Source organism: Erythranthe guttata, chromosome 5 (genome assembly GCF_056151865.1).
Source record: "Erythranthe guttata isolate IM_541 chromosome 5, IM_541, whole genome shotgun sequence".
Classification (NCBI taxonomy): Eukaryota; Viridiplantae; Streptophyta; class Magnoliopsida; order Lamiales; family Phrymaceae; genus Erythranthe; species Erythranthe guttata.
This window is the reverse complement of record NC_142537.1, coordinates 7,878,962-7,906,264: the sequence shown is the minus strand read 5'-3', so window position 1 is coordinate 7,906,264 and position 27,303 is coordinate 7,878,962. Positions and strand designations below refer to the sequence as shown.

The 27,303-nt window shown below is 40.7% G+C and overlaps 1 protein-coding gene and 1 pseudogene across 1 annotated transcript; both read left to right on the top strand.

Annotated features, from left to right (window-relative positions):
* The first annotated feature begins 208 nt into the window (after positions 1–208).
* LOC105950290 (labd-13Z-ene-9,15,16-triol synthase, chloroplastic pseudogene) lies at positions 209–2,317 on the top strand (annotated as a pseudogene).
* Positions 2,318–3,930: 1,613 nt separating this feature from the next.
* On the top strand, positions 3,931–5,017 carry LOC105971585 (flavonoid 3'-monooxygenase-like). The gene is made up of 2 exons (XM_012996438.1): positions 3,931–4,440; positions 4,754–5,017. The coding sequence occupies exons 1-2, from the start codon at positions 3,931–3,933 to the stop codon at positions 5,015–5,017; spliced, it is 774 nt and encodes a 257-aa protein (XP_012851892.1).
* Positions 5,018–27,303: the final 22,286 nt, after the last annotated feature.

Here is a 27,303-nt window from a genome sequence, read left to right as displayed (position 1 = left end):
CATAAGAAACAGTTGTAGGGTGCATTTTGCCAATTTCAAAATTTAATGGTGCAAAACGCCAATCCGTGCCATTTTTGGGGTGCAAAACGCAATTCACCCTTGTTGAAGCTTATATATTTAAGATTGATATATTCCATGCAACCAAACACCAGTTCAGTTGAAGAAGTAGTATAGCCTAAGAACAAAAGATATAAAAAAGAAAAAGAAAATGGATGAGTTCATACATGTAGTAGCAGCAACTTTTTCAGTACTCTCAATTCTATGGTACATCAAATATTCACTAGGGAAAAGAACTCCTCCCTTGCCACCAGGTCCACGTGGCATTCCGATCCTCGGTTATTTGCCGTTTATCGGCAGAAGCAATAACTTGTTCCCCAAGCTAACCGAGTTAGGGCACAAATTCGGTCCGATCTTCAAACTCAACCTCGGCCGAAAACTCTGCGTCGTGATCAACTCACCCTCACTCGCCAAAGAAATCGTCCGAACCAAGGACGCCGTCTTCTCCAACCGTGACGCCTCCGTCGCGAACCTCGCCGCCTCGTACAACGCAAGCGACGTCGTTTTTTCCGAGACGAACTCGCGATGGGCGACAATGCGTAAGGTATTCGTCCGAGAAATGATGAGCACCGCTAGCCTCGAAGCTTCCAATGAACTCCGCGCCAACGTTGTCGGGAAGGCGGTGGACTACGTCCGGGCCCACTCGGGGAAGCCGGTCAAAATCGGCGAGTTGACTTTTCGGACCGAACTCGACGTAATTATGAACATGTTGTGGGGTGGGACAATTGAAGGGGTAAAAGGGGAAATTATTGCGGCGGAGTTCTTTTCGGTTGTGTCGAAGATTATTGATTTGTTGGGGAAGTTGAATGTTTCCGATTTCTTTCCGGTTCTCGCCCGGTTCGATTTTCAGGGAGTGAAGAGAGAGATGGAGGGTTATGTGAAATGTGTGGACAGGATATTTGATGATGTTATTGCACAACATGAAAAGAAGTTGTCTTGTGGAGAAATAATCAAGAAACAAGGGAAAAAAGACTTTCTCCAAATCTTGTTAGAGCTTCAAAACAACCAAGATTGTGGTCACATTTCAATTAGTCATACACAGATCAAGGCTATTATGATGGTAATTAATTAATGTAGATATAATTTTTATTTATACAAATTGCATTTTGCTGCCTATTATTTCCATTTGTTGCACTTTTGCCCCTTAAAAATATGAAAGTGAGTGGACCCCCTTCCAAGTGTAATTGTTTTTGCATGTTGCCCCGATAACCGTGTTCCGATGATTTATTGACCGGAATTGAGTGCTTTGGCTGCAAGTTGCGCCTTTATAATTTTTTATTTTATTTTTGTTGCACGCCGCTCTTATATAAAATTTTATTTTTGTTGTACGCTACCCCTTTAAAATATAATTTTTATTGCAATGCCTCTTTAAAATATTAATTTTGTTGCATGTTGCCATCGAAAATTGAACTTTTGCGGCAAAGTGCAATTGGAAAAATATTTGGAAGGGGTCGTCTCTTTTTTAACTTTTAGGGGGGAAAGTGCGAATCTGAGAAATTTATAAGGGGCGATGCACATTTAGTTCTTCTTTATTTTATTTTTTATTGTTTTGGTTTTATTTTTTAGATTTCTAATAAATATGATTTATCGATTGATGACTAACAAGATTTGGTCATGGAAAAAAAATTAATTATATGACATTGTAGCCGGTGGGACCGACACGAGCGCGATAACAGTCGAGTGGGCAATGGCCGAGCTCATGCTACATCCGACGGTCATGAGCAAGGCGCATAAAGAATTATCCGACATAGTTGGATTGAACAACACAGTCGAAGAATCCCACATCCCGAAATTGAAATATCTAGAAGCAGTTGTTAAAGAAACAATGCGCTTACATCCAGCAATACCTCTCCTGATTCCGAGGTCTCCATCGCAATCTTCCACCGTGGGAGGGTACACCATACCGAGGAACACCATGGTCTTTATAAACGTCCGATCGATCCAAAGAGATCCGTCGATTTGGGATAATCCATTGGAATTCAAGCCAGAGAGGTTTCTTGATGGCGAAAGTGGGAAATGTGATTTTAGAGGGAATCATTTTCACTATCTCCCGTTTGGGTCGGGGAGAAGGATATGCACCGGCATTCCACTTGCCGAGAGAATGCTGACACATTTGCTGGCGTCGCTCTTGCATTCTTTCGATTGGGAAATACCGAAGGGTGAATCGACACTTGATATGTCGGAGGCGTTTGGGATTGTCTTGAGGAAAGCTACACCATTGGTTGGCATTCCTAATCCAAGGTTGAATGGTTCAAATTAAACCTCTCTCTCTCTCTCTCTCTCTCTCTCTCTCTCTCTATATATATATATATATATATATATATATATATATATATATATATATATATATATATATAGTTTTGATTCAAAAGTTTGGTGTAATATTTTGTTGCTTTAGTGACTCGGTTCTATGTGTTGTTGAGTTAGTTGCTTGATTTACAATAATCTTGGTATTGTCTCTTGATTGATATATCCAAAAATATCTTCGAATGTCAATTTTTAGAGTGCCGGAATGTATACTATGCTGCAGTGGGTGAAAATAGATCGGACAGATCATTACCATGTATGTATATATACATACCAACATAGGTGTGTGTAAATTAACGATAAAAATTCATCCGATGTAGCATCGGGATAACCATCGAGATGGATCACAAGCTACACAATTAGGGATTTAATAACGGGAAAATTAGATAAAAGTCCCTTGCAAGGAATGGTTTTTTTTTTTTTTTTTGTGAGGAATGCAAGGAATGAAAATTACTAGAGGCCGATCCCAATGTTTTGATTTCGACAAAAAATTATTACTCGATAAATCTTTGATGATAAATAATTTTTTAATTGTGATATAATTCAAATTTTGGTATGCTGATTAACAGTTGGGAAGTCAGTGTAGGGCCGGTAGAGGCCGTGCTCTTTGTGGTTTCAACTTGTTGCACTTAAACCCTTGTCATATCAATTTAGGCCTTTTACGTTCCTGTGGTTTGTGCAATGTAGCGGCTTTCAGTTTAGCTATTAAAGGTTAACAGAAAATGGTTAAATATCTAATAAACCCTTCTAATTTTGTACAATTTACATGTCAAAACAACCCTTTTTATTCGAGTGAACTCAAAACAACCCCTGTGTAATGTCTAATTGTCGGATAAGTTCTCGTGCTAAATAAATTAGCAATTACCCCATGTTTCATTTATTTAACCCACTTCGTCGCCACTCTCGTCCGCCTAATAATCTGGCATTATATATGAGAAATTATATAAAATGATCATAACGAAAGTCATGCATACATGTCCGCGAATACAATATTGAATTGAAAAGGATGGCGTAACAATTATTTTTTTAAATTAAAATTTAATTAGATATTATAAGCTTTATAAGATTGGCCATGTTCCTGGCGTGGAGTTAATTACTCCAAAAAAATGCACATACATGCATGTATAAATTTCATTCAACGAAACCAGTTCAACAATATAATAAGTATCCAAAAAGAAAAAAATAAAAATAAAAATGGTAGTAGCAACCTTAATTTCTTCAGTGTCAATTCTGTTGATCTCCATTATATGGTACATCAAATCCTCCACACTAGTAAAAAAAACTCCTCCCTTGCCCCCCCCCCACGCGCCCTACCAATCCTCGGGTATTTGCCGTTTCTCGCCAAAGATTTCTTCACCGAGCTAACCGAATTGAGACACAAATACGGCCCAATATTCAAGCTCCGTCTCGGCAGCAAACTATGCGTTGTGATCAGCTCACCGTCCCTCGCGAAAGAGGTCCTCCGAAATCAGGACACCGTTTTCGGACATCGAGACAACGGCGTTTGTCGTGTCTTCTGGTGGAAACGACATTGTGTTCTTGGAAACGAATCCCCATTGGGCTAAAATGCGGAAAATATTCGTTCGAGAAATTATGAGCACCGCAAGTCTAGAGGCGTTCAACAATCTCCGTAGGGATGTCGTCAGAAAGGCCGTCAGGCATATCGGAGCCGGTGCAGGAAAGCCCGTGAAAATCGGTCAGTTGACTTTTCGAATCGAGCTTGATGTCATACTGAACATGCTGTGGAGCTGTGAGACGCTCGGGGCGGAACAAGGGGATACGATCGCGGAGGAGTTCTTTTCCGTGGTCACGAAGCTTATTAATCTATTGGGAAGACCGAATATTTACGATTACATTCCGGTTCTTGCCCGGTTCGATATTCAAGGAGTAAAGAAACGGATGGAGAGTTATCGGAAATCCTCCCACAGGATCTTCGACGTTGTTATTGCCGAACACAAAAAGAAGACGTCTTCCGGAGAAATCAAGAAAGATTTTCTCCAGATTCTGTTGGCGCTTCAAAAGAACGAAGATTCGCGCATATCAATCAATGATACACAAATCAAGGCCATAATGATGGTAATTTTATTTATAAGTCTGCAAGGACTTATTGCATTTAGTAACTCATGTGTTCACTTTAATTGCCAAAAAACTCCTTATGTTATAAATCTTAACAATATCATTCATACGTTTCAATTTTATTAGCAAACTACCACCTAAAAACGCACCATTTAGAGGGTTATGTGCTAAAAAAATACATCATAGTTTGCTAATACTTATAAGTTAAAACACAAGGAGTTTTGCAGCAATTCGATATAACACAGGAGTACTGAAGAAAATAAAATGATTTTATTGACTAACAAGATTTGTTTATGGAATATTCTGTATATAGGATATGGGAGGGTACACCATACCGAGGTCTCCATCCAAATCATCCACCGTGGGAGGGTACACCATACCGAGGAAAACCATGGTCTATATAATTGTTCGATCGATCCAAAGAGATCCTTCGATTTGGGATAGTCCACTGGAATTCAAGCCGGAGAGATTTCTTCATGATGATGAAAATAGTAAATGTGATTTTAGAGGTAATCGTTTTCATTATCTCCCGTTTGGAACGGGGAGAAGGATATGTGCCGGCATTCCGTTCGCCTAGAGAATGCTAATGTATTTACTTGCTACACTTTTGCATTCTTTCGATTGGGAGATACCAAACGGCGAAACACTTGATATGTCCGAGGCGTTCGGGACTGCCCTGAGAAAAGCTACACCGTTGGTTGGTATTTCCAATCCGAGGTTCACTTGTTAGAGACAAATATCTCATAGTTTCGAGTGTTTAAATTCACACTCGATTTCAATGTGTTGTTCGGTTGTTTTGCTTCATTTCAATAAACTTCAGTGTTTTGGTGTTGTCCTTTTTATTATATCCGAAAATATTTTTAACTGATTTTTTTCTTTTTTTTTTAACGTTGAAACCCGCAACTAACTATAGGTGTGTTGGGTAAATATACTCTTGTATAGAGTTAAATGCAAAAAAAAACCCTTGTATTAATACTAAACACCAAAAACCCCCATGGGATAAAAAAAGTGACAAAAATCCCCCTGTAATCAATAGTCAAAGTCATACACCCCCAACCTTTGTGCGTGTCATTCACTCGCTGTGTGTGTGATTACTTGTGGGATTTTTGTACATTTTGTGCGTGAAACAACAAAATTACCCCTCTGAATCAACACTCATGAAACAATTAATCCACGGATGAATTTTTAATAATATTTAAATTTAAACAAATAAAATATAAATTACATTTAAGTAGATTCAAAAAAAAATGAAAACAATGCACTCGGTGAACCCCACTCATAAAAAAAACTAGTGGGGGAAACAATGCGTTCACTACCTGGAAGATTCACTTACCGAGTTGCCGCCATAGAAGAAGTCAGAGACGTTAATACTCTCAAATTAGATGAGCTCATGGGGAAACTGCTAGCACAAGAACTCAATTATGATGAGAATCATCGTGTAAACCCTAGATAAAAGAAGATATCCTTTCAAGCAGAAACTTCACATGTAACTCTACAAGATCGGTCTACTCAAGAAGATGATCAGACTGTTGAATAGCCCTTGGCACTCCTGTTGAAAAACTTCGGGAAGTTTCTAACAAAAATTGCTAAATAGGGGAATCCTCCCAACACAGGGAAACCCTTGAACTTTCAAAACCCTAGGAGAAACCCGAATCAAGACAACTCAGAGGATTCAAAACCGAGAATAATACAATGCCGAGAATGCGAGGGTTTCAGTCACATTCAGTCAGAATGCGCAAATTGTTAGAGTAGGTGACCAACAAGCCAACTTGTGGTTGTGGTCTTTCTCTTTTCCTTGTAATAAAACAATCGTTTTTCGTTCGTAATAATAAAATATTTCATTTGGCATTCTATATTTGTTATCCCATGCAAGCAGCATAGATATAGTCCTAACGAGTTACTCTATTACTGTGAGTTGATCTAGTAGAATCGTGAGACAACTCAGCAATGTAATGTAACTGTTAAACCTTGTTCCTAGTCGATGGGTTACGCCAATAATGAGGATACCGATCTTTCCCTTTTGAGACTAGCACTTAGTGTATGTGTACTGCGTCTCATCAGTCCTCGGTGTTGTGACATCGGCATACTTGAGTGGGTGCTCATACTGGATGAGTTCACTGAACTCCCTCGCCCTAGAAATCTATAAGTGGTTCTCATTCATCGAGTAATAGGTTTCTAAGATATAGTTGTACACCATTAGTCCTTAAGACCCAGACATCACCGTGACTTCACTAGAGGACCGATTGTATCTTGACCTGTCCCTGAGTCCCACCGCGGACCACTCCAAGGGCCAACGTTCGTGCAATCCGAAATCTAGTGTGAAGTCTGTGCATTGTAGTAGGGGATTCGAGCGCTTGAGTAGTCATGGATGTCCTGTGTGTTCTGACGGTTTATAATCCATGGAATCTCTGGCCAGATTTGATAGTGGGGTGATTAGGGAAATGTGTTTCCCTAAGTCGCACACGAACGGATTTATAATACATAGAACGTTCGCACGGTTATTGAAGTTTATAAGAGGTCTCGGTGAACCAATGCCTCTAGTTCAATCGGGACATGTGCTGCGAAAGGATCGTACTGTACGCTAACTATATCATAAGGTTCTTGCAGGCACTTCATTTGTATCTAGGGAATCATGATGCGTAGTTGCTAGACGCCAATCTTGATTCGTTGGGCACCGATTTGATCGGGGATTAGGTAAAATGAGTTTTACTCTAATCGGGACTCTTGGGAGGAGTTCGTATAAGAACAATGTGTTGTTCGAATCACAAAGAGTTGTGAGCCCACGGCTAGCATACACCTGAACCATTGAGGGTCACACTTCTCGTGTAATATAGATCCTTGATAACAACAAGCATAGATTAATGTGTTAATCTTTGAACGATTGGATGTCGATATGATTGAATCCAAGATTCGTAATTGTGAATTGCGAATTGGAATAAACGTGGAGAAAGAGAGAAATGCGGAATTTAGTAAACTTTCTAAATTGGGAAGTTTCCCGATTTAGCAAGTCCACTAAAGTGGAAGTTTCCAATTTTGGAAATTGGAAATTTCGAAGAGGCACTCGTATCGACGAGGACTTTGAGCTCGTCACAAATATAATTTTGTTATAATTTTGTGAACGATCGTTTATTAGAAACGAGGCCGACGAGGGAATGGGCTTAATGCATCAGTGGGTCAAGCCCAATGACTTAAGCCCACTAGGGTTGAAAACCCTAGGTATAAATAGACCTCAAACAAGAGTTTGAGATCAGATTTTCAGCACCAAACCCTAGCCGCTCAAGCCCTAGCCGCTCTCCCCTTCGGCCGTTGCTGCCCTGCCGCACCATCGCCGACCACCGCCGGAAAATCGCCGGTTTTCTCCTCTCGTTTCCTTCGTTTTATTCTTGTTGTTATCTAACTCGTTTACATCTAGTGCTGTAGTTCGAGTGGGTCGAAAATACGAGGTGAAACCTAAATCGAGAGGAGCTGCTACCCTGACGAATCCACGCACCGCCGCTGCACCGCCGCACGCGCCGTTACGCTGCTCACGCGCCGCCGCTGCTGCTGCCACGCGCCGCCGTTCATCGCTTGCTGGATCAGCTTGTTCCAGCCGTGAATTGCAGCCCCGAGGATTGGTAATTTGCAGCTTGTACGTGATTGGTTCTAGGTTTCGATTCGTCGAAATCTCACGCTACAAGAGGTAAATAAATCGAAACTTTCGTAAATTAATTCGAGCATGTTTGTATGAATTATAATTTATGATTATGAGTAATATGTGATTACGTGTTTCGATTTTATTGAATGATGAACAAGCATGTTTCGTAATTTTCGGTTTTACGTGTTTTTCAATTAAATCGATAATTACCATATGTATGGCGGAAGCGTTAAGGTACGTTGACTATGTGATTAGTTTATGCATGTAATCGAAACTAATTCGATCTAAAATTTTTAAATTCCGCTGCGTATACATGCACGATCCCCAACAGTGGTATCAGAGCCACGGGTTAATCGTTTATTTGTCAACGTGTTTATCGTTTTCGAAAGCATGCTTCGATTTGTTGGATTGTTGAATTTTTGGTGTTATCAAATTGGGTGGTTTAATATTAATTAAATATTTTGAATATTTCAGAAAATATAAAATTTTTAATTTTGAAAATCGGATTTTTTTTTTCCTGCTGTTTTTTCCAGCTGACTGAACCGGTCCGGTCGGACCGGTCTGACTGGTCCGGTCAGCACAAACAAAAAAAATATATATATATTTTCTGATTTTCTGAAATTAATATTAAAATTAATTGATTTTTTAATTTTTGAAATTATTTATCAATTAAAGCCAATTAGATAATTGATCAATTAATTTAATTTGAATTCAAATAATAGTGTTGGATTAATTATTTAATTTAATCGTTAAATTAGTTTAATTAATGGAACACAAATTAGATGGCAAATAATTAATGGACTTCATTCTTATTTGAATGATTTATGAGTGAAGGGAGTCCGTTAATTATATTTGCAATTAATCGTATTAATTAATTAATTCATGAGATGAATAATTGTGATTAAGTACGATGATGATCGTATGTCTCTCTTATGATCAATATGCGTTTCCACATACCTAGAGAACATAGTTGTAGGAATCACAAACGATCATAACCTAAAACTTCCGATGAGCTAATAAGATTTAATAAATAAAATCCCTCATTCTTAATCAAGAATAATTATCAAGCTATAAAGAAAAACCAAATTGTTGAATTTTTCTTTCCTTCTACCAACAATTAAATTATGTGTAGCCTCTCATAATAGTGCAGTAAACCGTGTTAGCGGGGAGTGCTATTGTGGGATAAGCTGTAATTTAATTGACATTAGATGGAGATACGGTCATAGATAAAATTATATTGGATTAATGTGGTCGGCTAGATTAACTAGGGATTGCATTAGTTTGATATAGTTGGATTTATGACATCTCATATTGGTAGGCTAGACTTGACACAAGAAGATTTTGATATTCGCTAGATTAACTTAGGTCATTATCAAGTGTGAGGTAAATCGAACTTTAGGGTCACATAGTGATGTGATTGATAGTACTCTACCTTTAGGCTTATGTAATCGGGATAGATTAACTACGGGTTACATTAGCGCTATTGGACCTAAAGCCCATTAAAGAAAAATAAGTTTTCTCGATTGTCTGCTAGAGGGTGGTGGAATTTGATAAAATTAGTGGGAGAACAATTAAAACATAAAAGTCCAAAATTTTAATTGTAACGATTATTACGAACTAAACTCTAATTATTGTCTTCTTAAAAATTTCTCAGCAAAAATGTCCAAACATCCCCTTTCCTCAATCCTCGACCAAAACAAACTCACCGGTCCAAACTATTTGGATTGGCTTCGCAATCTGAAACTTGTGCTCCAAGTCGAGGAGCGTCTCTATGTGCTCAATGAACGTCCCCCCGCTGCTCTCCCTGCGACTGCTACTGCTGATGAGACTGCCACTTTCGAGGCATGGAAGAAGGACGACCTCCATGCGAGGTGCTACATGTTAGCATCCATGGTGCCAGAGCTCGCGAGGAAGTATGAGTCTCACGTGCATGCTTATGATATCAAGCATCATCTTGAAAGCATGTACAGTGAGAATACTAGGGCATCAAGGTACTCAGCTACCAAGGAGTTGATCACCATGAGGCTGCGTGAAGGGGCTTCGGTCCACGAGCACGGTCTCAAGATGATCACTCTCCTTGAGAAGTTGGTGAACCTTGATGTCACCCTCCCGGCCGAGCTCTCGGTGGATTTGATCCTACTGTCCCTTCCTAGTTCTTATGAATCGTTCATAGTGAACTTCAACATGAACAAGCTCGATCCACCATTGGATGAGTTGTTGAACATGTTGGTCAGCTATGAGTCCACGATCAAGAAGGAGAAATCTGTTCTCCTAGTTGCTCATTCTGTGAAGAAAGGTTCTTTGCAGAAGAAAAGGAAAGAAAGAAGTTTCGGCCCGAGCAAGAAACTTGAGAAGGGCGAGTCGAGCGGAGTGAAGAATGACAAGGTCACCAAGCAAGTTGATGACGCTTGCCATCATTGTGGAAAGAAGGGCCATTGGCGACGCAACTGCAAGGCTTACCTCGATCAGAAACGTTCTGAAAAGGGTACGTATTTAGTTGAAGTTAATTTGTCCGTTAAATCTTCTGCTTGGGTATTGGATACTGGTTGTGGCTCACATCTTTGTAATGATTTGCAGCTCATGACAAGAAGTAGGAGGCTTAATGTGGGTGAGACCTACCTAAGAATGGGCAACGGAGCAAGGGTTGCTGTTGAAGCCATTGGGACGATTTATCTTTCTGTTTTGGATTCTAGTTTTTCCATTGTTTTGAACAATTGTTTATTTGTTCCGTCACTTATTCGAAACCTTATTTCTATTCCTGTTTTGGATAGTGAAGGTTTTACTTTTGTTTTTGGAAATTCGATTTGCATTATACAAAAGGAACAAAATATGATTTGTAAGGGACAACTTATAAACAACTTATATGAACTAAATCCAAGTGAAAGACCAATTAACGTTATATCAGCAAAACGAAAAGATGTAAGTCTTAACCCCGCACAACTTTGGCACGCTCGACTGGGTCATATTTCCTTGAGAAGGATGAACAAGTTTGTAAGTGAAGGATTGTTCTCCTTGGAGGACGTGAAATCACTTCAAACTTGTGTATCCTGCCTTAAAGGAAAAATGACCAAGACTCCCTTCAAAGGGAAGATGGAACGAGCCGAGGGTCTTTTGGATTTGATCCATTCAGACGTGTGTGGTCCACTAAGCGTTAGTGCTAGGGGTGCTTTTAACTACTTCATTACCTTTACCGATGATTATTCTAGGTATGATTTCGTGTACTTAATGAAGTATAAGTCTGAAACTTTTGAAAGGTTCAAAGATTTTAGACACCAAGTAGAAAACCAACTCGGTAGACGCATTAAGAAACTACGATCCGATCGTGGTGGCGAATACTTAAGTACTGAGTTTATAGACTATCTTAAAGAGAATGGGATTCTGTCTCAATGGACTCCTCCTGGAACTCCTCAACTTAATGGAGTTTCCGAACGTCGGAATCGAACGCTATTAGACATGGTTCGATCTATGATGGGGTTCACCGAGCTACCGGCATACCTGTGGGGTCATGCACTCCTAACTGCCGTGTATTTGCTGAATAGGGTTAATACCAAAGCAGTTAACTCCACACCTTATGAACTTTGGCACTCCAAGAAACCCACGTTTAAACATATTAGGATATGGGGTTGTCCCGCTTACGTGAAGCGGCTAGTGGGAGATAAGTTGGATAGAAAATCCGACCTATGCTATTTTGTGGGGTATCCCGAGGATTCCATGGGATACGAATTCTACTATGTTTCCGAGGCAAAGGTGTTCGTCTCGAGAAATGCCGTGTTCCTTGAGAAGGAATTTCTATCGGATAGAAATCGCAGTGTAGTTGATCTCGAAGAAGTTCGAGAACCACAATCTGAAGTTCAAGCACAACAATCAGATAATGAACCAATTCAACAAACCACTAATATACCTCCTGAACCGTCGCTGCGTAGATCCGAAAGAGTTCGGAGAGCGCCCGATAGGTTATTCCTCGTTGATGAAGTTGACAAAGGATGTGATCCTAGAACTTTCAACGAAGCTGTATCGGATACAGACAAGGGACATTGGCTTAATGCCATAAAATCCGAAATGGACTCCATGTACTCCAACAAGGTATGGACCTTGGTAGATCCACCCGAGGGAATTGTTCCCATAGGCTGCAAGTGGATCTATAAGAAGAAGATTGGAGTAGATGGAAAGGTATCGACCTACAAGGCTAGATTGGTAGCGAAGGGTTATACTCAAAAGCAAGGAGTTGACTATGAGGAAACCTTCTCTTCAGTTGCTATGCTTAAGTCCATTAGGATTTTGCTGACCATCTCTGCGTGGTATGACTACGAGATATGGCAAATGGATGTGAAGACCGCTTTCCTTAATGGGGACATATAGGAAGAAATTTACATGGCGCAGCCGGAAGGCTTCATATCTTCTGGAGATGAGCAAAAGGTTTGCAAACTCCAGCGATCCATTTATGGATTGAAACAAGCATCCCGAAGTTGGAACAAAAGGTTCGACACAACTATCAAAGAGTTTGAATTTGTGAAAAACCCGGAGGAACCTTGTGTCTACAAGAAGGTTAGTGGGAGTGCAGTGACTTTCCTTGTACTTTATGTTGATGACATACTACTCATTGGGAATGATGTAGGGATGTTGCAGTCGACTAAAGTATGGTTATCCACACGTTTCTCGATGAAGGATTCGGGAGAAGCATCCTACGTATTAGGAATACGGATCTATAGAGATAGATCGAGGAAATTGCTTGGCTTGTCCCAATCCACGTACATAGACACCGTTCTTAAACGGTTTAGCATGGAAGAATCCAAGAAGGGATTCTTGCCAATGTCCCATGGGGTTCGTCTCTCGAAATCCATGCGTCCTCAAACGCAAATGGAAATCGAGGAGATGAAAAGGACACCTTATGCATCCGCTATAGGAAGCATAATGTATGGCATGCTGTGTACACGACCTGATATTGCGTATGCTGTGAGCGTCACAAGCAGATATCAGTCCGACCCCGGCCCAGCCCATTGGAAGGCTGTGAAGGACATTCTCAAGTACTTGCGAAAAACTCGAGATTTGTTTTTGGTCTATGGGGATACCGAGTTGAAATTAGAAGGCTTCACGGATTCTAGTTTTCAATCGGACGTGGATGACTCGAAGTCAAACTCGGGGTATATATTCAAAGTCAACGGGGGTGCCGTGTGTTGGTAGAGTTCCAAACAAGGCACGACGGCTGATTCCACCACCGAGGCTGAATATATTGCAGCATCAGATGCTTCAAAGGAAGGGTCATGGATTAGGAAATTTATCCAAGAGTTGGGTGTATTTCCAAACGCTAGCGATCCAGTACGGCTGTACTGCGATAACAACGGAGCCGTAGGGCAAGCTAAGGAACCAAGAGCTCATCAAAAGTCGAAGCACGTGTTGAGAAAATACCATGTGATCCGAGAGATCATAGAGAGAGGTGAAGTCAAGCTAGACAGAGTCACCTCGGAGGACAGTATTGCAGATCCCTTCACCAAGCCATTGTTAGGATCAGTCCACGAGAAACATCGAGAGTCGATGGGACTTAGATTTATGAGTAGTTGGCTTTAGGTCAAGTGGGAGATTGTTAGAGTAGGTGACCAACAAGCCAACTTGTGGTTGTGGTCTTTCTCTTTTCCTTGTAATAAAACAATCGTTTTTCGTTCGTAATAATAAAATATTTCATTTGGCATTCTATATCTGTTATCCCATGCAAGCAGCATAGATATAGTCCTAACGAGTTACTCTATTACTATGAGTTGATCTAGTAGAATCGTGAGATAACTCAGCAATGTAATGTAACTGTTAAACCTTGTTCCTAGTCGATGGGTTACGCCAATAATGAGGATACCGGCCTTTCCCTTTTGAGACTAGCACTTAGTGTATGTGTACTGCGTCTCATCAGTCCTCGGTGTTGTGACATCGGCTAATGTATTTACTTGCTACACTTTTGCATTGCGTTCGCCTAGAGAATGCTAATGTATTTACTTGCTACACTTTTGCATTCTTTCGATTGGGAGATACCAAACGGCGAAACACTTGATATGTCCGAGGCGTTCGGGACTGCCCTGAGAAAAGCTACACCGTTGGTTGGTATTTCCAATCCGAGGTTCACTTGTTAGAGACAAATATCTCATAGTTTCGAGTGTTTAAATTCACACTCGATTTCAATGTGTTGTTCGGTTGTTTTGCTTCATTTCAATAAACTTCAGTGTTTTGGTGTTGTCCTTTTTATTATATCCGAAAATATTTTTAACTGATTTTTTTCTTTTTTTTAACGTTGAAACCCGCAACTAACTATAGGTGTGTTGGGTAAATATACTCTTGTATAGAGTTAAATGCAAAAAAAAAACCCTTGTATTAATACTAAACACCAAAAACCCCCCATGGAATAAAAAAAGTGACAAAAATCCCCCTGTAATCAATAGTCAAAGTCATACACCCCCAACCTTTGTGCGTGTCATTCACTCGCTGTGTGTGTGATTACTTGTGGGATTTTTGTACATTTTGTGCGTGAAACAACAAAATTACCCCTCTGAATCAACACTCATGAAACAATTAATCCACGGATGAATTTTTAATAATATTTAAATTTAAACAAATAAAATATAAATTACATTTAAGTAGATTAAAAAAAAAATGAAAACAATGCACTCGGTGAACCCCACTCATAAAAAAAACTAGTGGGGGAAACAATGCGTTCACTACCTGGAAGATTCACTTACCAAGTTGCTGCCATAGAAGAAGTCAGAGACGTTAATACTCTCAAATTAGATGAGCTCATGGGGAAACTGCTAGCACAAGAACTCAATTATGATGAGAATCATCGTGTAAACCCTAGATAAAAGAAGATATCCTTTCAAGCAGAAACTTCACATGTAACTCTACAAGATCGGTCTACTCAAGAAGATGATCAGACTGTTGAATAGCCCTTGGCACTCCTGTTGAAAAACTTCGAGAAGTTTCTAACGAAAATTGCTAAATAGGGGAATCCTCCCAACACAGGGAAACCCTTGAACTTTCAAAACCCTAGGAGAAACCCGAATCAAGACAACTCATAGGATTCAAAACCGAGAATAATACAATGCCGAGAATGCGAGGGTTTCAGTCACATTCAGTCAGAATGCGCAAATTGTTAGAGTAGGTGACCAACAAGCCAACTTGTGGTTGTGGTCTTTCTCTTTTCCTTGTAATAATACAATCGTTTTTCGTTCGTAATAATAAAAAATTTCATTTGGCATTCTATATCTGTTATCCCGGCCCATGCAAGCAGCATAGATATAGTCCTAACGAGTTACTCTATTACTGTGAGTTGATCTAGTAGAATCGTGAGACAACTCAGCAATGTAATGTAACCGTTAAACCTTGTTCCTAGTCGATGGGTTACGCCAATAATGAGGATACCGACCTTTCCCTTTTGAGACTAACACTTAGTGTATGTGTACTGCGTCTCATCAGTCCTCGGTGTTGTGACATCGGCATACTTGAGTGGGTGCTCATACTGGATGAGTTCACTGAACTCCCTCGCCCTAGAAATCTATAAGTGGTTCTCATTCATCGAGTAATAGGTTTCTAAGATATAGTTGTACACCATTAGTCCTTAAGACCCAGACATCACCGTGACTTCACTAGAGGACCGATTGTATCGTGACCTGTCCCTGAGTCCCACCGCGGACCACTCCAAGGGCCAACGTTCGTGCAATCCGAAATCTAGTGTGAAGTCTGTGCATTGTAGTAGGGGATTCGAGCGCTTGAGTAGTCATGGATGTCCTGTGTGTTCTGACGGTTTATAATCCATGGAATCTCTGGCCAGAGTTGATAGTGGGGTGATTAGGGAAATGTGTTTCCCTAAGTCGCACACGAACGGATTTATAATACATAGAACGTTCGCACGGTTATTGAAGTTTATAAGAGGTCTCGGTGAACCAATGCCTCTAGTTCAATCGGGACATGTGCTGCGAAAGGATCGTACTGTACGCTAACTATATCATAAGGTTCTTGCAGGCACTTCATTTGTATCTAGGGAATCATGATGCGTAGTTGCTAGACGCCAATCTTGATTCGTTGGGCACCGATTTGATCGGGGATTAGGTAAAATGAGTTTTACTCTAATCGGGACTCTTGGGAGGAGTTCGTATAAGAACAATGTGTTGTTCGAATCACAAAGAGTTGTGAGCCCACGGCTAGCATACACCTGAACCATTGAGGGTCACACTTCTCGTGTAATATAGATCCTCGATAACAACAAGCATAGATTAATGTGTTAATATTTGAATGATTGGATGTCGATATGATTGAATCCAAGATTCGTAATTGTGAATTGCGAATTGGAATAAACGTGGAGAAAGAGAGAAATGCGGAATTTAGTAAACTTTCTAAATTGGGAAGTTTCCCGATTTAGCAAGTCCACTAAAGTGGAAGTTTCCAATTTTGGAAATTGGAAATTTCGAAGAGGCACTCGTATCGACGAGGACTTTGAGCTCGTCACAAATATAATTTTGTTATAATTTTGTGAACGATCGTTTATTAGAAACGAGGCCGACGAGAGAATGGGCTTAATGCATCAGTGGGTCAAGCCCAATGACTTAAGCCCACTAGGGTTGAAAACCCTAGGTATAAATAGACCTCAAACAAGAGTTTGAGATCAGATTTTCAGCACCAAACCCTAGCCGCTCAAGCCCTAGCCGCTCTCCCCTTCGGCCGTTGCTGCCCTGCCGCACCACCGCCGACCACCGCCGGAAAACCGCCGGTTTTCTCCTCTCGTTTCCTTCGTTTTATTCTTGTTGTTATCTAACTCGTTTACATCTAGTGCTGTAGTTCGAGTGGGTCGAAGATACGAGGTGAAACCTAATTGGAGAGGAGCTGCTACCCCGACGAATCCACGCACCGCCGCTGCACCGCCGCACGCGCCGTTACGCCGCTCACGCGCCGCCGCTGCTGCTGCCACGCGCCGCCGCTGCTGCTACCACGCGCCGCCGTTCGTCGCTTGCTGGATCAGCTTGTTCGAGCCGTGAATTGCAGCCCCGAGGATTGGTAATTTGCAGCTTGTACGTGATTGGTTCTAGGTTTCGATTCGTCGAAATCTCACGCTACAAGAGGTAAATAAATCGAAACTTTCGTAAATTAATTCGAGCATGTTTGTATGAATTATAATTTATGATTATGAGTAATATGTGATTACGTGTTTCGATTTTATTGAATAATGAACAAGCATGTTTCGTAATTTTCGGTTTTACGTGTTTTTCAATTTAATCGATAATTACCATATGTATGGCGGAAGCGTTAAGGTACGTTGACTATGTGATTAGTTTATGCATGTAATCGAAACTAGTTCGATCTAAAATTTTTAAATTTGCTGCGTATACATGCACGATCCCCAACACAAATACCCTGAAGAAAAAGAAAAGAATGTCGCTTGCCACTATTTGGAGCGATGAAGAAGATTCTGATGATGATCAAGGAAATAACGATCAGGTCACCAACTTTGTAGCCTTCAGTAGCAAAGTTCCTCTGAACAGTTCAGACTCAACTGTTGCAACAGTCGGTGAAACATAATCCAGGTATGAAATTGTTTGTTCTGATAATGACAAGAAACTAAACACAACCTCTTCTTTTGCAGATCATTCCGATAGCAGCAGTGATAAAGAAAAATTAACCTTAAAAGAAGTAAAAGAGGTATACGAAAGAATATATCAAACATGGCTTGACGTTGTTAAGGTAAATGAATTCTTAGAAAAAGATAAGTTTGTGCTTATAGAGGAAAACAAGACACTTAAGGTAAGAATTTCTACTCTTGAGGAGAAAGTCATATCAAGTGATCATGCAAAAAATAGTTTGCAGGCTAAACTTACTCAAACCCAAGAAGCAATCGCAAAATTGAACACTGGTAGAGGTAATTTAGATGAAATTCTCAAAAACAATAAACCAAACTATAATCGTCTAGGCATAAGAGCGTGTCAGCTACCCAAAGTTGACGTAAAACAGAAAGAAGATCAAATAAGAAAGATCAACTTTGTTAAACAAATTCATGTATCACAACAGTTGCCACTGTTGAAGAAACAACGTTCCATTCAAAGAAAATTTTTATTCATATTTTCTTCTTTTGTCAAAATCCAGGTCATATACGACCTAGATACTTCAAATACTTAAAACTTGTGAAAAGACTAGTGGCTTGCTCACTGTATTCTGCTAGGACTGGGTACTCTCCTGCACCCCCAGAAAAACCCAAAACCAAAGTTGATATTTCAAATAGGCCTCAACAAAAAAATTGGGTTGAAAAGTCCGTGTTTAAATGTTTATCTGCCATTACTTCTTTAAAATAAAGTACTTCTAATGATTGGTATTTTGACAGTGGCTTCTCAAGACATATGACCAGTGTTAAAGATTTTTTGAAAAATTATCAACAAATAACCGGTGGAGTTGTTACCTTTGGAAATGGGAAAAAGGGTGACGTACTAGGGAAATGATCTCTAAATAATGAGAATCTGCCAAAACTGAAGAATGTACTACTCGTAGAGGGACTCATGTCAAATTTGATAAGCATTAGTCAGCTGTGCGATCAAGATCTTGAAGTCAGAATCAACAAATTCGCATGTCGAGTTTTAGACAAAGACGGGAAGTGTGTTGTTCAAGGAACCAGATCGTCTGACAACTGCTATATTCTGTCAACTGGTGTGAACTGTTTCACTAGTTCATCAGACACTACAGTGTTGTGGCACAAAAGGTTAGGACTGTTGGGTTTCGGGCACGCATACGCAGCGGAAAACAAAAATTTTACGTGATTTAAACCACTTTAAAGCACACAAGTACATGCCCGACAAATTAAATCAATTAATTGCGTACCTTTGCGCTTCCAGCGAAATTAAAAACAACATACATGCTAATAAATTTAACCGAATTTAAATCAATTAACATGCTCGCAATTTAAACCAAATAACATGCTCGCAACGATTTAATCGATTACACATAATCACATAAAATCATACAAACACAAGCATGAAATCATAGTTTAAATTAAACCCTAAAACGAAACTAGGGTTTCGAGTATTTACCTCTTGACGCGTGAGGTAGGAGCGAACGATTCGTCGTGATTACTACGGAAACCAATCCGTAGAATCGGGGCAGCAATGGAGCAGCAGCAGCGGCGGTGTGGCAGCTCACGGCGGCGCGTGTACAGCACGCGCGGTTATGCGAGGCGGCGCGTGGGGCAGCGTGCGGCTTCGGCTCGTGCGTTGCTCCTCGATTCTTCGATCTACGGTCTTCCTCCTCTCGGATTTCACCTCGTATACTTCGATCTACTAAATCGTGGCACTAGACACGAAGTAGTTAGAATAAAACGGAAAGAAAATAAAGGAGAAAGAATACCGAACAAAAGCCGGCCGAGGAACGGCCGTTTCCGGCGACGGAGCGGCGGTGGTGGCGCGGTGGTGGCCGCGCGGAAGAGAGGGCGAGAGAGAGAGGGTGGCCGATTAGGGTTAGGGTTTTTGTGTGTGTGTGCTAGGGTTATAAATCATGTATTTATAGTCCCTAGCATGAAACCCTAGCGGGCTTAAGTTGGACTGGGCCCAACAGCTTAAGCTCGTTAGTTTCTTTAATCGCTCGTATCTCTCAATTCAATGATCGAAAAATTGTAACGATTACAATTTCCGAGTCATTATAATTTTCTCGTCATTACGAGTGCCATCTCTTATTTTCCAACTTTCCAAAAGTGGAAACCCTAGTTCAGTGGACTTTCTAAATTTGGAAACTTCCCGATTTAGAAAGTTCACTAACATGTTCGCTTATTCTTTTCCTTTTCTTATTCTCATTCATAATTCCAAATTACGAATGTTGGACTCAATCATATTGACTTCCAATTATGCAAAGATAAACTATTTTATCTCTGACCGTTTATTCAAAGATCTCATGTGCACGAGCAGTGTGACCCTCGATGGTTCAGGTGTAAGCTAGCCGTGGGCCCACAACTCTTTGTGGTCAAAACTCGTCCCCTTCGAGTTACAATTAAGGTGAAGCTCGTTTCACCTTAATCACCCAACGAATCAAGATTGGCGTCTAGCAACTACGCGTCATGATTCCCTAGATACAAATGAAGTGCCTGCAAGAACCTTCAGATATAGTTAACGTACAGTACGGTCCCTTCGATTCATATGTCCCGATCGAACTAGAGGCATTGGTTCATCGAGACCTCTTTATATGTTCAATAACGGTGCGATCGTTCTAAGTGTTGTAATCGTTACGTGCATGACTTAGAGAATCGAATCCTCTAATCATCACTTAGTCAGCTCTGGCCAGAGACTTAGAATGAATACAAACTTTCAGAACACACAGGACATCCAAGACTATTCTAGCGATCGAATCCCCGACTACAATGCACAGACCTCCCACTAGATTTCGGACTGCACGAACACTGGCCCTTGGGATGGTCCTCGGTGGAACTCAGGGACAGGTCACGATACAGCTGGTCCTCTAGTGAAGTCACGGTGATGTCTAGGTCATAAGGACTAATGGTGTACAACTATACCATAGATATCTCTACTCGATTATTGGGAACCACTTAGAGATTTCTAGGGTGAGGGAGTTCAGTGAACTCGTCAACTTACGAGCACCCACTTGTGCATGCCGATATCACAATACCGTTTACTGATGAGATGCAGTACACATACACTAAGTGCTAGTCTTAATGGGAAAGGCCGATATCCTCATTAGTGGCGTAACCCTTCGACTAGGAACACGTTTAACAGTTATAATACTTAAGTAAATATCTCACGATCCTTACGATCAATTACTAGTACTTGTAATAACTGTAAGGACTATATCTATGCTTGTGACAAAGGGACAAAGATATAGAATGCCAATGTGTTTTATCATTAATACGAATAAAGGTTCGTTTATTACAATAATAAATACGAAAGACCACAGCCACAAGTTGGCTTGTTGGTCACCTACTCTAACAATCTCCCACTTGACCTAAAGCCAACTACCCATAAACCGCAATCCCATCGACTCTCGATGTTTCTCATGGACCGATCTTGGTAAAGGCTTCGTGAAGGGGTCTGCAACGTTCTCTTCCGAGGTGACTCGTTCTACCTTAACTTCACCTCTATCAATGATCTCTCGGATTACGTGATACTTCCTCAGAATATGCTTCGACTTCTGATGAGATCGCGGCTCCTTAGCTTGTGCCACGGCTCCGGTGTTATCACAGTACAACGGTACTGGATCACTAGCATCAGGAATGACACCCAACTCTTGGATGAATTTCCTTATCCAAGTCCCTTCTTTTGCAGCTTCGGACGCTGCAATGTATTCCGCTTCGGTAGTGGAATCGGCCGTCGTGCTTTGCTTGGAACTCTTCCAACACACGGCACCACCATTAAGCGTGAATATAAATCCAGAATTCGACTTCGAGTCGTCCACATCCGATTGAAAACTAGAGTCAGTGAAACCCTCTAATTTCAACTCGGCACCCCCATAGACCAAAAATATATCCTTAGTTCTTCGCAAGTACTTGAGGATATCTTTCACGGCTTTCCAGTGAGCCGGGCCGGGGTTAGACTGATATCTGCTTGTGACACTCACAGCATACGCAATATCGGGTCTAGTACATAGCATGCCATACATTATGCTTCCTATGGCAGAAGCATAGGGCGTCCTTTTCATCTCCTCGATTTCACTAGGTGTTTGGGGACACATAGATTTCGAGAGACGAACCCCATGGGACATTGGCAAGAATCCCTTCTTGGATTCTTCCATGCTAAAACGTTTCATAACGGTGTCTATGTACAGGCTTTGGGACAAGCCAAGCATCTTTCTTGCTCTATCTCTATAGATGCGTATTCCCAATACGTAAGATGCTTCTCCCAAATCCTTCATTGAGAAACGTGTGGACAACCATGCTTTCGTTTGCTGTAACATTCCTACGTCATTCCCAATGAGTAGAATGTCATCAACGTAAAGCACTAGAAATATTACTGCCCTCCCACTAACCTTCTTGTATACACAAGGTTCCTCCGGATTCTTCTCAAAATCAAACTCTTTGATAGTTGAGTCGAATCTAATGTTCCAACTACGGGATGCTTGTTTCAATCCATAAATGGATCGCTGGAGCTTGCAAACCTTTTGCTCACTTCCAGAAGATATGAAGCCTTCCGGCTGCGCCATGTAAATTTCTTCCTCAATATCTCCATTAAGGAAGGCGGTCTTCACATCCATTTGCCATATCTCGTAGTCGTACCACGCAGCTATGGCCAGCAAAATCCTAATGGACTTCAGCATCGCGACCGGCGAAAAGGTTTCCTCATAGTCAACACCTTGCCTTTGAGTGTATCCTTTTGCTACCAATCTAGCTTTATAGGTCGACACCTTTCCATCTACTCCAATTTTCTTCTTATAGATCCACTTGCAGCCTATAGGAACAATTCCTTTAGGTGGATCTACCAAGGTCCATACCTTGTTGGAGTACATGGAGTCCATTTCGGATTTCATGGCAGTTAGCCAATGTCCCATGTCCGCATCCGATACGGCCTCATTGTATGTTCTTGGATCTCGTCCAAGATCAACATGATCTTCATCATTTTCGAGGAGGAATAACCTGTCCGGTATTTTCCGAACTCTTTCGGATCTACGTACCGTAGGTTCAGGAGGTATATTAGTGGTTTGTTGTATTGGTTCGATTACTTGTTCTTGCGTTTGAACTTCATTTTGTGGTTCTTGAACTATTTCAAGTTCTATCATGCTGCCCTTTCTATCGGATAGAAACTCCCTTTCCAAAAAGGTGGCATTTCTCGAAACAAACGTCTTTGCTTCTTTGACATAGTAGAACTCGTATCCCATTGAGTCTTCGGGATACCCCACAAAATAGCACAAGTCGGATTTACTATCCAACTTATCTCCCACTAATCGCTTCACATAAGCGGGACAACCCCATATCCTAATATGTTTGTAATTGGGTTTCCGGGAATGCCAAAGTTCATAAGGTGTGGATTTAACTGCTTTGGTGTTAACTCTATTCAGCAAATACGCGGCAGTACGGAGTGCATGACCCCACAAGTATGCCGGTAAGTTTGTGAACCCCATCATTGATCGAACCATATCTAATAAAGTTCGATTCCGACGTTCGGACACTCCATTAAGTTGAGGAGTTCCCGGTGGAGTCCATTGGGACTGTATCCCATTTTCTTTTAGATAGTCAATGAACTCGATGCTCAAGTATTCCCCACCACGATCGGATCGCAGCTTCTTAATACTTCGTCCGAGTTGCTTTTCCACTTCGTGTCTAAAATCTTTGAACCTTTCAAATGTTTCAGACTTGTACTTCATCAAGTACACATACCCATACCTAGAATAATCGTCGGTAAAGGTAGCGAAGTAGTTATATCCACCCTTCGCACTAACACTTAGTGGACCACATACGTCTGTATGGATCAAATCCAAAAGACCTTCGGCTCGTTCCATTACCCCTTTGTAGGGTGACTTGGTCATTTTCCCTTTAAGGCAAGATTCACAAGTTTGTAGTGATTTCACGTCCTCCAAAGAGAACAATCCTTCACTAACAAAATCGTTCATCCTTCTTAAAGAGACATGACCTAATCTAGCGTGCCAAAGTTGTGCGGGGTTTTGATCTATCTCCTTACGTTTTGCTGATATAACGTTAATAGGTATTTGACTTGGATTTAGTTCATATAAGTTGTTTAATAGTCGTCCTTTGCAAATTAAGTTCTCATTCTTTTGTATAATGCAAATCGAATTTCCAAAAACAAAAGTAAAACCTTCAATATCTAATACAGGAATAGAAATAAGGTTTCTAATGAGCGACGGAACAAATAAACAATCGTTCAAAACAATAGGAAAACTAGAATCCAAAACATTTAAGTAAATTGTGCCAATGGCTTCAGCAGCAACTCTTGCTCCATTCCCCATCCTTAGGTAGGTCTCACCCGCTCTAAGTCTTCGACTTCTTGTCATTAGCTGCAAATCATTGCACAAATGTGAGCCACAGCCCGTATCCAATACCCAAGAAGAAGAGTTGACAGACAAATTTACGTCAATGAAATACGTACCCTTTTCAGAACCTTTCTGCTTTAGGTAAGCCTGGCAGTTGCGGCGCCAATGTCCTTTCTTTCCACAGTGATGGCAAGCATCATCAACTTGTTTGCTAATCTTTGCTTTGGGGCCCCCACTGCCTTCACCCACTTCGAACTTGCTGTTTGGGAAGGAAACTCTTTCCTTTCTCTTCTTTTGGAAAGAACTCTTCTTTCCAGAAGGAGCAGCAATGAGAACAGACTTCTCTTTCTTAATGGTGGACTCGAAGCTGACCAACATGTTCATTAACTCATCCAAGGGAGGATCTAGTTTGTTCATGTTGAAGTTCACTATGAACGATTCATAGGAACTAGGAAGAGACAACAGGATCAAATCCAACGAGAGCTCGGCCGGGAGGGTGACATCGAGATTCACTAGCTTTTCAAGGAGAGTGATCATTTTGAGACAGTGCTCGTGGACCGAAACCCCTTCGCGCAATCTCGCTGTGATCAACTCCTTTGTAGCAGCGTATCTCGATGCCCTAATATTCTCACTATACATGCTATCGAGATGAGCCTTTATATCGAAAGCATGTAAGTGAGACTCATATTTCCTCGCAAGAGCGGGCTCCATGGCGGCTATCATATAGCACCTAGCATGAGTGTCATCTTTCTTCCAAACTTCATAAGTTTCCTTTTCAGCATCAGTCGCTGTGGCAGGTAAAGTGGCGGGAAGCCTCTCGTTCAAAACGTAGAGACGCCCCTCAACAGTTAGCACAAGCTTAAGACTACGCAACCAATCTAGGTAATTAGGGCCATTGAGTTTATTGTCGAGGATTGACATTATGGGATTCTTAGACATAATTATCTGAGACATATAGAGAAGAGGATTATTAGAGATTCGCGTTAAATGATTGTTACAATTAAATGTTTGGACTTATGTTATTTAATTGTTCTCCCACTAATTTTATCGAGTTCCACTTCCCTCTAGTAGACAAACGAGAAAACTGATTTTTCTTAATGGGCTTTAGGTCCAATAGACAAATATAACCCGTAGTTAATCTAGCCCGATTATATTTGCCCAAAGGTAGATCACAATCAATCATATCCACAATATGACCCTAAATTAATTTTCCTCACACTTGATAATGACCTAAGTTAATCTCGCGAATATCAAAATCGTCGTGTGTCAAGTCTAACCTACCAATCAAAGATGCTCATAGAACTCGATTATGCCAAACTAATGCAGTCCCTAGTTAATCTAGCCGACCACGTTAATTCAACATAACCCTTTTCTATGGCTACCTTCATCATTATGTCAATTGAATTACAGCTTACTCTACCATAGCACTCCCCGCTAACACGGCTTACTGCACTATAGTAAAGGGCTACACATAATCCAACCGTTGGCAGAAGGAAAGAAATAACTCAACAGATTGGGTTTTTCTTTATAGCTTGAAATGATTCTTAATTAAAAGAATGAGGGGTTTTGATTAAGTGTTTTATCTCATCAGAAGGTTTTGGATTGGTCTATGTGATTCCTACATCTATGTTCTCTAAAGGTATATGGAAAACGCATATTGTCCTAAGAGGAACATACGACCTAATTTCATAATTAATTACATTAATTAATTATCGAGTTTTCAAAATAATTATAGAACCTCAACTAGCATAAGTCATTCAAATAATGTTGAGGTACTACTAATTAAGTTGAACTTATAATCAATATTATATATGTGTTCTATTAATTGAAATCAATTTAACAATTTAAATTAATTAATTAATCTAACACCTATTTACTAAAATAGATGATTGTCGATCCAATTATCTAATTGGGATTAATTGAAAATAATTTTCCAAAAATTAAAATCAATTTGTTTTAAGTTTAATTTTAGAAATCTGAAATAAATTTTTTTTTTTTTTTTTTTTTTTTTTTTTTTTTTTTATTTATTTTTCAGTGGTCCGGTTCGGCCCAACCGGTCTGACCGGTTCGGACCGAATCGGGCCGGTTCTGTCCGGTCCAGCTGACCCAAATCAGTGGGCCGGGTCAGTCGGACCGAGAACCGGTCTGACCGACCCGAATCCACTTGGATTCGGTCAACTAAACCGCACACAACCATCGAACCGGCCGGTTCGGCCGGTTCGATCCGAACATTTAAAAACCGACATTTTAAAAACAATTTCAGATCCGATTTTCCAATTTTAAACAATTTTAAAGCTGGAAAAATTCTAAACAATATTTCAAAAATATTTTAAACTTACGAAAACTCCCAATTACATAATACGACAATCGCTACTTTAATAAATCGAACATGCATATTAAAACGAAACGCAATTAATTGCGCAACGAGCTCTGATACCACTGTTGGGTTTCGGGCACGCATACGCAGCGGAAAACAAAAATTTTACGTGATTTAAACCACTTTAAAGCACACAAGTACATGCCCGACAAATTAAATCAATTAATTGCGTACCTTTGCGCTTCCAGCGAAATTAAAAACAACATACATGCTAATAAATTTAACCGAATTTAAATCAATTAACATGCTCGCAATTTAAACCAAATAACATGCTCGCAACGATTTAATCGATTACACATAATCACATAAAATCATACAAACACAAGCATGAAATCATAGTTTAAATTAAACCCTAAAACGAAACTAGGGTTTCGAGTATTTACCTCTTGACGCGTGAGGTAGGAGCGAACGATTCGTCGTGATTACTACGGAAACCAATCCGTAGAATCGGGGCAGCAATGGAGCAGCAGCAGCGGCGGTGTGGCAGCTCACGGCGGCGCGTGTACAGCACGCGCGGTTATGCGAGGCGGCGCGTGGGGCAGCGTGCGGCTTCGGCTCGTGCGTTGCTCCTCGATTCTTCGATCTACGGTCTTCCTCCTCTCGGATTTCACCTCGTATACTTCGATCTACTAAATCGTGGCACTAGACACGAAGTAGTTAGAATAAAACGGAAAGAAAATAAAGGAGAAAGAATACCGAACAAAAGCCGGCCGAGGAACGGCCGTTTCCGGCGACGGAGCGGCGGTGGTGGCGCGGTGGTGGCCGCGCGGAAGAGAGGGCGAGAGAGAGAGGGTGGCCGATTAGGGTTAGGGTTTTTGTGTGTGTGTGCTAGGGTTATAAATCATGTATTTATAGTCCCTAGCATGAAACCCTAGCGGGCTTAAGTTGGACTGGGCCCAACAGCTTAAGCTCGTTA

Bases quoted from the DNA above. Each gene is read 5' to 3' on its own strand.
- LOC105971585 (XM_012996438.1), top strand. From the start codon at position 3,931: ATGCGGAAAATATTCGTTCGAGAAATTATGAGCACCGCAAGTCTAGAG. The intron at 4,441-4,753 runs GTAATTTTATTT...TTCTGTATATAG, and splicing joins AAATCAAGGCCATAATGATG to GATATGGGAGGGTACACCAT.